This window comes from Paramisgurnus dabryanus, chromosome 2 (assembly GCF_030506205.2).
Source record: "Paramisgurnus dabryanus chromosome 2, PD_genome_1.1, whole genome shotgun sequence".
Classification (NCBI taxonomy): domain Eukaryota; kingdom Metazoa; phylum Chordata; class Actinopteri; order Cypriniformes; family Cobitidae; genus Paramisgurnus; species Paramisgurnus dabryanus.
Genome location: NC_133338.1, coordinates 55,944,325 through 55,954,978, shown reverse-complemented (window position 1 = coordinate 55,954,978; position 10,654 = coordinate 55,944,325). Strand labels below are relative to the sequence as shown.

Below are 10,654 nucleotides of genomic sequence, written 5' to 3'. Positions count from 1 at the left end.
ATGAACACAAAGGAAAATATATTGAGAAATGTTTATAACCAAACCATTCGTGGACCCAATTCACTTCCATAGTAGGAAAAAGTATACTATGTAAGTAAATGGGGTCCATGAATGGTTTGCTTACAAACATTTCTCAAAATATCTTCCCTTGTGTTCATCAGAACAAAGACATTTATACAGGTTTGTAACAACATGAATGTGAGTAAATGATTACAGAATTTTCATTTTTGGGTGAACTATCCCTTGAAGCTTGAGAAATAAATGTTTATTTTTTACTGTAGGCTAAATGCATGTTGCAAAACAAAAACAAACTGTGCATTTAGCACTTGTACAAAAAGACAAAACAGAAATCTTATGCAGAACATGGTCAATCACAGTAGCTCTGATTTCATCAGATATTACTGTTCTTTGTCTTCGCTGACCACCTCGACCTCCTCTCAGACAAACTCTTCCTCTCAGATTTCTATCCATTGTAGGCCCTCATAAACCAGTGCTCTCTGAACTGGCTTACTGTATATGTTCCCTCACATCATAAGCCACAAGTGTGATCAATTTTGAGTTGTTGTGTTCAAGTAGTGACACTTGTGCTTTAATTGTGTTTGACTTTTGTCACCGGTGTTCACCATTTTGCAGCACATGTGCATCACAATGAAAATGTGTTGGCAAGTTGTGTCTAAACAGGTGAAAAGTGCTTATGGTTTTGCTGATTCAATCAGTGCGTTCAGGCAACTGAGCATTTGGTTCAGCCAATAGGGTTTAGTGTTTTAACAATTGAGAAAAACTCTATCATGTTATATATGAAGAGTTTCGTTGCAAAACGAGATAACCACCGTTTTATTAATTGTTCTGAAATCGTGTTTTTTGGTTGTGAATTCCAATTAATTTCAATGCAACTGCAGTTGGTTTGGACAGAGTTTCTTTGTTCTTCTTCTCCGAGCTCTTTTGAACTTTCACAGGTCTGCAAATCATGCATCAAAGCGTAATGTATCTCTTATCTAATACATGCATCAATCTCTCTACTCTTAATAAAGCAATTTAAAATGATATATATGTCTTCTTTTTGTTAATCATGCAATTTAAGAGCTGTCATGCATATATTCCTAACTCAGTGATTATAAGATTTCATATAAAATTGGGTATAATACTTGGCTAAAAAGGTTGTAAAAGGTTATAAAAAATAATTTGCATCTTACACAAGTGTTACAAAAAAAAAAAAACATGCACATTAATTCAAAAGAGGAATATAATTGTTTCATTACAAAAAGTAAAAACCTCAAATCTTGGTAGTTATGTTCATGATTTTAAAAACCTCATTTATGCATTATTGAAAAAAAAAACACACAAACAGTACTCTAGTTGTACGTGCTGTGTTGATTGTATAAAAGAGTTTAGATCATTCTAATCACAAGAATCTCATCTTTCCAAATATATGTGACATGTTTAGCTTTTTGTTTTTAAGTTGTTGTATGTCATGAAGTTTTCCGTCAAAAATGTATTGTTTCTCATCGAAACTTTAAGGAATTTAATGTGTAAAATAGCAATAAAATCATCCGTAAATGTTTCTTCTTTTGTCTGTGTAGGTTTTGATGTTTAATTCAAATTAATAATATTGATTACAGTATGAAGGGTAGGTGTTCCCCCGTGAAATATTTTGTTGCATGATGCCCCTGAGCATAATTATCGTATTAAATTACATTTAAACTAATGACTGTGTGTGTTTATGTGTTATTATTCATATTGATTCTTCAATGATGGCAGCTGATTCTTTACTATCAAAAACTGCAAGAGACTCGGGTTTATTATACAATCTGTTGTCAAACCGTCCAATCCCAGTCCTGGGATTTCTGTTAAAGAACAGAAACCCAGCAAGACCTGCGACACCGATTATGACCAACACGACGCCTACAGCGATTCCAACCAATCCATGATACCTCTGAACTACTTGATGATCATCTGCAATACAACATTAAACACATATTACTGATTAAAACAGATAAAAAAAACATGAACCATATATAACTATATATGAAGAGTTTTGTTGCAAAACGAGATAAATCCGTTTTTTTTAATTGTTCAGAAATCTTGTTTTTTGGTTGCGCATTCCAATTAATATCAATTCAACTGCAGTTGATTTGTTTTGATTTAAACCTTCATAACTTAAAAAATACAGCTAAGCAGCTCCATAAAACAAAATAATAACATGATAACATAATAATAAACATGTTTTGACAAAAATGTAAAAAAAATGGATTTATCTCGTTTTGCAACAAAACTCTTCATGTATTTCCCACTTTATAAATGACATATATTTAGCTGCCATGACAAACTCAAGGAAAATAGATACTCAATTCAGTTCATTTGCACCCTATTACAATATTATAACACAGAGTACAAATGAATTGAATTAGTTTGATGCGCCATCTGGATTTGATTTTTTAAGTAAATCAGCTGACTGAAGGTCTTTCTCTAAACATGATAAATGTGTTATCAGTAGAGATCTGGGGCCTCATTTATCAAGCGTGTACACAAAAAGAAGTGTGCGCAAAGTGAACAGTTTTACGCAAAGTGTGGAATTTATCAAATTGCACTTATATGTATGAATGTGTGTAAATATATGCACACCTCGGAGCATGCTTACGCACAGAATCTAGTGGTAGAATAGCGATACTACACAGGATCATCCCCAGTGTGTGAAGAAGGGTGTATTTATTACCCACAAGCAGGTATTAAAAACGATTTGTTAATATAGTAACAGCAAACCAGTGTTGATTAAAAAAAGTTAATGATTTATATAAAAAAGCTCCATCAAATGCTTGACACAGTGCAATGGCTTATCTTGCGTTATTGGAAGACTTGGTAAATCATCAATTCCGCTGGGATCGCGTTTTCAAAGATTGCACCGATAATGCTGGTTATGTGCGGCTGTCCAAGGAAAGATCTGTCATTGTCTGTCCTCCTCCAGTTGCACTGATTTCACGCTGGTGTGCTGTGACACGTTTTTTAATTTTTTTCTAGTAGTGTTCTCATACCCAACCTAACCTTTTGTTAGTCATTCCTCCCGCACTAAGTGAACCAAACAGGATGTGTTATTAAGATTTAAACTCATCCACCAGTAACTCGATTTCTGTGTCTGTAAAGTTCCTCTTTTTCCCTCTCCTCTTTGCCATTATTGCGGTGACGGAAAAAGCACAACCACGTGACTTATAACGGGAGGTGTTGTCACCATATATGGTTCATTGGAGGTGTTTCGGAATGCAAATGACCATGAACGTGCACGAGCATTGTGCTTAAGAACACGTGATTTATCATCAAGGTTTACTTATGCCTAGCGTACACCAAAGGATTTTCACAGTCCCAGACTAAAGACCGGCAGTCTTTAGGAATCTAACTGGAGTCTCGGCGCGCTCCCGTCGTCTCGATCGTTAACTGTGAGGTGATAATCTGCAGTCGGCGACCCGATTTATGCCAGTCTTTCTTTAGTCTTTCATATCAAACATGTTTGATATTATCGCAAGTCCCAGCGTAGTCTCGTGACGTAAAACAATTAACAACCAATAAATTCATTCTCCGAAAACCGGAAACAGGAAGCCATCAGTCACAACAAAGAAACATGTAGACGGACGTGGAAACAGAACGAGCGCCAAGTAGGCGAAAATGGACCGTGGATGAGAGGAGCGCCTTGTCGAGCGGTGGGCAGAGCAGCCGTGTCTTTTTGATGTAAACTGCCGTTCATACCACGACAGAGTGGAAAAAGAAAAGAAGTGGAGCGATATTGCCGAAAAGCGTGAGCAACGCGTAAGCGGCGCGTGTTTTTTCGGTGCCCATGTTAACAAGCATGTACACCGCACGCGTGCGGTCATAAATGTGACGCCAAGTGTGTTTCAAACAGTCATGACTTTGAGCAATTCAAAAGAAAGCAATTAAATATTTAAAAACACCAGAAGACTGCGCTGTCTTTCACTCTCTGCCCAGCAAATGAGTCCTCATATACCTTAATAGTCTTCAGAGAAACAGATAACGTACATCTATAAATCTAAATCTTATGCTTAAACTGTTGAAGGGAAACACGATCGACTGCTTCATGCTGTCAATCACTGAGTGAATTTTTTATTTTATCGTAAAACTTCAGAGAAACAGATTTTATAATGTGCCATGGGCTTGTTATGTCTATAATTGTGTATTGTGTCTATATATGTCATTACACGAACCAGAACAGCACGAAAACAATGTGGGTTAAACAAATCACAGTTAAATAAATTACACTGACCGTCAAAAACCGTCTTGAAGAGGTTTTGCTCATTAATGCATATAAAATAAAGTAATGTGAACTTGAGATTTTTATACTGTTATTAAACTGCACAGTATGCGCTGCAAACGCTGTTGAAACCGGCGTACTAATGTTTGATATTGACATTACTGTACAAGAGCACGAATGAAAGACTGAATGAAAAAGAGGAAATCTAGCTTTGCACAAACTGGGAAAATGTAACTAATGCTACCCTATGTAGCCTATGTTCCATTTGCTGAGGTTAAAACACGCAGCATGTCTCTCAGGACACAGTTTGCTGAGACCTCTAAAACCTCATTCACACAGACCTCTGGTCCCAGAAAATACCCGTAAAATTGCCAGACAAGCGTCTGTGTGAACAAAAACTCGTTCCGTTAATCTTCTGGGATCGTTGCCGGAAAGAGGACCTAGTAAGATACGCGGGTAACCCTCTGTGTGAACAAGAATGCCATAAAGGGCGTGTCGAAGTGAGGACGCGCGCGTCATCATCACAACACAAGTTATGGTTCAGCTCCTTACAACGAGAGATAACATGCATATACACATTCACCACGAGAAATGTTGCAAACTAGATTGAAGCAGTTATCAGGAAATGATATATGAGACGCATAAACAATGACGCACGTGCCGTAGTGAGGACGCGCGTGTCATGGCAACATGAAGTTGGTTCAACTCTTTAAAATCAGGGATTTACAACATTCACTACGAGAAATGTCAGCATACTAGACTGAAGCGGATATCAGGTAAGTTAGCTCGTTACTTACTGCGTTGAAACGGAGATCATTCAGCAGCATAAAAGAATATCGCGTCATGTGCTCATTTGAGCTATAATAAACGAAAATACCCGCATGTCATCCCAACGAGATATATTGTTCAGCTCCTCAAAATGCGGGTTTTAAATGCATATAAACAATCACGATGAGAAATGTCTGAAAACTGTATCAAAGCAGAAATCAGGGAGCTTGTCAAATATCCACTCTGAAGCTGAGATCATTCACCAGAATAGAACTGTGCATTCACGCGCTCCTTTGTAGTCTTATCATAAACAAAAATGCACGCAAGTTGTTTCTGGAGAGAGAAATAATAAATAATATGCAAACTTCAGACGCTGCGTAGAAGAGAGGGCGGGACTTTCAACATGTCACGTGTCTTTCCGGGACCATCAGATGCCGTGTAATCTTGGCAGTGTGAACGAACAAAAACTCTAACTATTCCGGAAAAATCCAGGATGCATTTTACGTGTATTTTACGGAATTTCTGTGTGAAAAGGGCTTATGTGGGAGTGGGGACAAGGCCCTCACTTCTTTTTTCTTTCACTGCAAATGACTGCAATGGCAAAAGCCACAGTAGCTAACTGTAGCTGCTTCTCCTACATTTTACACTATACACTATATATTTTATATATATATATATATATATATATATATATATATATATATATATATATATATATATATATATATATATATATATATATATTATTATACACTGCTGAGCATGATGGGAGGAATTTGGTGGTAATAAAAAGCTAAAATAATCTTGTTGTAGTCTTGTAAATAGTGTCACTACAAGATTCAGTGTTTGTAAAATCTTTTAGTCTGAGACTAAAAACTGTGAACCGAAGTCTTTAGATGTGAGTTGATAATCTTATAGAGTCTTTTCTAAATCTTTTCAAAGTCTTTAGGTGTACAGAAAGCATTACTGATGTGCGTACGAAACACATGCGCACGTTTGATAAATCCCGATTTTTTGTACTTACGCACATACTAAATTTCATTCGCAGGTAAAAATAAAGAACATTTTCTATGCAATGTTGATAAATAAGGCCCCTGTTGTTTTAGCGCTGTTAACTTATGAACACTTTACACAGGTCATACCACAGTAAATCTAGGGCCACATTTACACGACAACATTTTTAATGAAAAACAGGAAACTTTTTTCAAGCATAATAAAGCATTTGTAGTTGTTATTATTGATCTGTGTGAACGCACAAAGGCAACACATTTTACTACATCGTTGTGTAAATGTGACCGAGATTGAGTTCATCATACCTGAGAATGTTGTTGTTGGTGTTGTTGGTGTAACTGGAAAATCAAAAACAGTACAAACTAATTTAGTGTTGTTTCAAGTAAATAAACTTTGACAGAAGATGATAAACATTATAAATGTGCCTGCAATGTGATGGTGCCAGTTGCATCTTGTGATGCCAATGTTGCATCTGGGTTTGTAATACAATTAATTAATTCATAATTATAATAAAAATTATTATTATAATAATTCAGTGCATCTAGAATGAGGAATGTGATTAAAATTGCGAAAATCTCAGAGAAGTAAAGAAATTAGAATATTTTGCCTAGTAGCAAACGAATAGATGCTTTATTGATATGGTTTATTGATTAGGTTGCATGCAAAATTCACTTTAAAAAAAAAAAAATCTACAGTTTTCTTTTCAGTTGCTAACAAGTGTAGCGTCTGGCTGGGGTGCCATGACTGTTGGATCTGATTCACGGTTGCATTATGATATCATAACTAAATTTTCTTAATCTCCTACAGTATGATATCAACCTTTGTACTCAGTAGGTTCGAACTCCCCCGAACGCCTTCCAACAATCTCAGTGGGACATTTTACGACCACCCTTTTGAAGCTCAACAGAGAGCTGATAAGGTGTGAATAGCCCTGCAGAGACCTCCTGCAAAGAATGTCTTTGAGACCACATGAGAAACTCTTTTAGAGCTTGTCTGTAAATACATTTATGCATGTGTGATGTATGTTGGTTCCCTCTTTTATAAACTAACTTAAATAACTTGTATTCTCATGTACAATTGTGTTTCTATGACTAAGGCTAGATTACCTCTGACAAATAGAGATTGTTTAGTTTGTTATTCATACATCGGGATGAATCACAACTTAATGCTTGTTCCCACCATTCAAATTTGGTATCAAACTGATCACCTTTCAATTTCCTCTTCATTGATAACTCTGGTATGATGGTAAAACAATTAATTCTATTTATTCAATGATCTGGACTAATATTTTGCAAAGGAATCTGCAGGCAATAAAAGATGTAAAGTCACAGTTAAGGGGGACAAACAACTCTCCCCTGCTCAGCTCTGATTGGTCGATTCAAACTTGGATGGGCATGTCCTCCTAAAAGGATAAATACTGGCAAAAAACTTTATCTCATTAGTCGTAGTCAGTTAGTAGTTCTTTCATCATCGCCTCATCTCTTCATCAAGTGAACTCTTCCAGCACGCTCCTCACCCTGGGGGGAGGGGCAATTAGGCCTAGAAGCCTTTTCTTTTGTTCTGGAGTTTTAGGCCAAACTCACCTGAGTTTGTGACCAAGAATGGATTTTCAACAATCAGAAAACCACCAATTCACATCTAAACATTTCAGAACCACTCTTCAAATGGACTGGACGCTCGGTTTGCACACCAACATCCTAGTCTGTTCTTCCAGCACGCAAATGCTGCAACTGGAGTCTATCTTGAGATTCTTCAAGAACCTGCAAAGCCATCTTTTTACATCTAAACCTAAGACTTTCAAATGCCTTCAACTGCACAGACATGCAAGTATCCGAGAATTATTCTATATCTTAGAATATAGCTGCGTTTTAGTCGGTTAAGTAAGATGAATGTGGTTTATGCAACTCTCTCTCTCTCTCTCTCTCTCTCTCTCTCTCTCTCTCTCTCTCTCTTCCATGTTAAATGGTCATGTTTTGTCCATTGTCTATGTCTCATATAATCCCAGTAGAGTCGTCAAATAAACATGCATGTTTATCCATGGATGCCTCTCAGTTCAGTTCTGATTAAATTCAAATTCACTTTATCTTTCGATCAATGCTACCTCACGCTCAAGGTTTCTCAGAATTGATGTACAATTTTAGATATATATCAGCTGGCAAATTAATCAATTAATTGTTACAATTCATTCTGCTAAATCCTACAAAATATATATAGTTAATGACGATTCATTGTATGTATTTGCATTTGAGCTAAATCAACAATTCCCCGAATTGGAATAGTGATAAACAATAATTTCCCTTAACAGGGTGGTGGAGAAAATATCAACATTAATAATTGTAATTATTCATTAATAACTTATCATTATCAAAATGATGATTGGTTGTTTTAAACAACACTATTCCGTAACCCCTCCATTCGCTACACAAGCATTGTTCAATATTTAAACCACATTTTCAAAACTCTTCACATAGTTTGTGAAACAGAAATCAGTGCAGACCAAGCTGTGAACCATTTACCATTGCTTTCAGACAAAATGCATTCAGTGACCATACGAAATTCAGAAACATATTTAACGAGAGGCAGGTGCGTTACCAAATCACTATTTTCGCTGAGAAAGCGAAGCCCGGCCCATATCAGCAGTGGAACAGCAAACTGTGGCGACGGGACGCAACATCTCCATTCCCTTCCTTCAGGGAATAAGGGTTACATACATAACTGAGACGCTCCCTTTCAGACAAATTGGGAATCCCTACCAAAGCGTCACTTAAGCTGACCCTTCCAGTGCCTGCGTAAAGCCCTCAGACTTCTATCTTAAAGAGGCAGAACCTGGGCTTACAGCAGATAAAGAGCTGCTCTGAGGTACTAAAGCTTTGAGGTTGGTACACATAACTGATCTCTAAAAGCAGTGGTGGGAACCTTGGGCAGGTAGCTGGGCTCTGGGTCTCAGTGTCTCACTGGAGTCAGCGGGCCCAAACTGAAAGCACAAATCATTGACTGAAAATGCATAGAGGTGCCCGATCCTCTTCACAGAGGCCAATGCGAGGAGCATTAAAGTTTTCATTGTAAGAAACTTGATACTCATAGTATGCAGAGGCTAAAGGGGGGGGGGGGGTCCTGGAGAGCTTTCATCACAACGGACAGGTCCCAAGGAGGAATAGAGAGAGGGCGCAAATGATTCAGCCTTCGTTCACCTCTTCAAAAAGTAATGACCAAGTCGTGCTCACCCACTGATCTACCGTTTACCGGCAGGTGGTGCGTGGATAGCGCTAGCTAGCTGTGAGCCAGTGCATCCACACTGAGTGTTCCTCCGGTGAGTGCGTAAAACAGGCAACAATGTGTTGCCTCTGGAGAAGCAAACAGATCTATCTGTGCTCTGCCGAAACGTTTCTGAGGAGGCGACAAGCGAGGTGCGACATGTGACGGGAGCGTAAACTGCCTTGGAGATTGATATATGCAACAGTCACGATATTGTCAGTGTTGTTGTTGAAACGGAGGAGAGCAAGATATACAGCCAACAACTCAAGGCAATTTATATGCCAGCGCATCTGAGATGTCGTTCAGACACCTGCAACTGCAAGCCGGTCGTACATGGCTCCCCACCGCGTGATGGAGGCGTCTGTGCACACAATGGCATGCCTTGAGACCTGTATCAGTGATACACCTGCTCTGAGGAATGACGGGATATGACCCAGGAGCTTCTGAAATTGTTTCAGCAGACAGCGCTCTTGTCTTTGAATGTATTCAGACAAGTCAGGATCAACTGTACACGCATTTCTGTTCCACACAGTCCAGTTCCATACTGTGAAAAGAAATCCTCTGCGTAGGGCAAAGTTTGCTTTTTCCCAGTTGACCTGAAGACCTAGACGGGCAAGATGTTTGAGCACACGATTTGTGTGATCACAAAGCATCTGACAAGACTGGGCTATTATGAGCCATTCGTCGAGATACGCTAGAATGCACACACTGCTCTCTCTGAGGGGTTTTAATACCCCCTAGACAACTATCGTAAGGACACAAGACAAGAGAGAAAATCAGAACGGTAAGACTTTGTACTGATTATACTTTGCCGCTTTTCTTGGGTACAATGAAGTAAGGGCTGTTTAACCCAGATCTCATCTCGGCTGGAGGGATTGGCTTGATTGCGTCCTTTGCCAGTAGGACAGCGATATCGGCATGGAGTACCTTTGTATTGGAAGCTCTCACCGTATTGATGTTAATGCCCGCAAAGTTGGGGGGTGCCGAGCGAATTTAATTACATAGCCGAGATGAATCGTGCATGAGAGGAAACCTGACGGACTGGGACGCTCTTTCCAAGCTCCCGGACACCGAACGAGAGGGATTAATGGCACAACCAGTGTACCCACAGCGAGAGGAGCTTAGGTGGTCGCCGATGCGCTTTCTGTGAGCACAGCGACAGAGGTATTGTGTGATGTGACACTAACTTGTCTCCACTGGTGGGTGGCTGAGCTGGAGAGACCCGGTTGTGAGAGACCCGTCTGCTGTGACATGCCCTCTGGTGAAAGAGGTGAAAGGTGATGGTTGAAAGGTCTGTTCGGGGAGGAAAACATTAGGGATGTGTATCGCCAACAATTTCCCGATACGATACAAAGGCCACGATAC

The 10,654-nt window shown here is 38.9% G+C and overlaps 1 protein-coding gene across 1 annotated transcript in view; it reads right to left on the bottom strand.

Annotated features, from left to right (window-relative positions):
* Positions 1–214: 214 nt before the first annotated feature.
* Positions 215–10,654, bottom strand: part of LOC135743924 (macrophage mannose receptor 1-like) — a 105,003-nt gene continuing 94,563 nt past the window's right edge. The window contains exons 30-31 of the mRNA XM_065261829.2: positions 6,340–6,372; positions 215–1,953 (exon numbers count right to left, since the gene is read on the bottom strand). Coding sequence (XP_065117901.1) covers positions 1,733–1,953; positions 6,340–6,372 — 254 coding nt within the window. The 3' untranslated portion in view covers positions 215–1,732. The remainder of the gene's footprint in view (positions 1,954–6,339; positions 6,373–10,654) is intronic.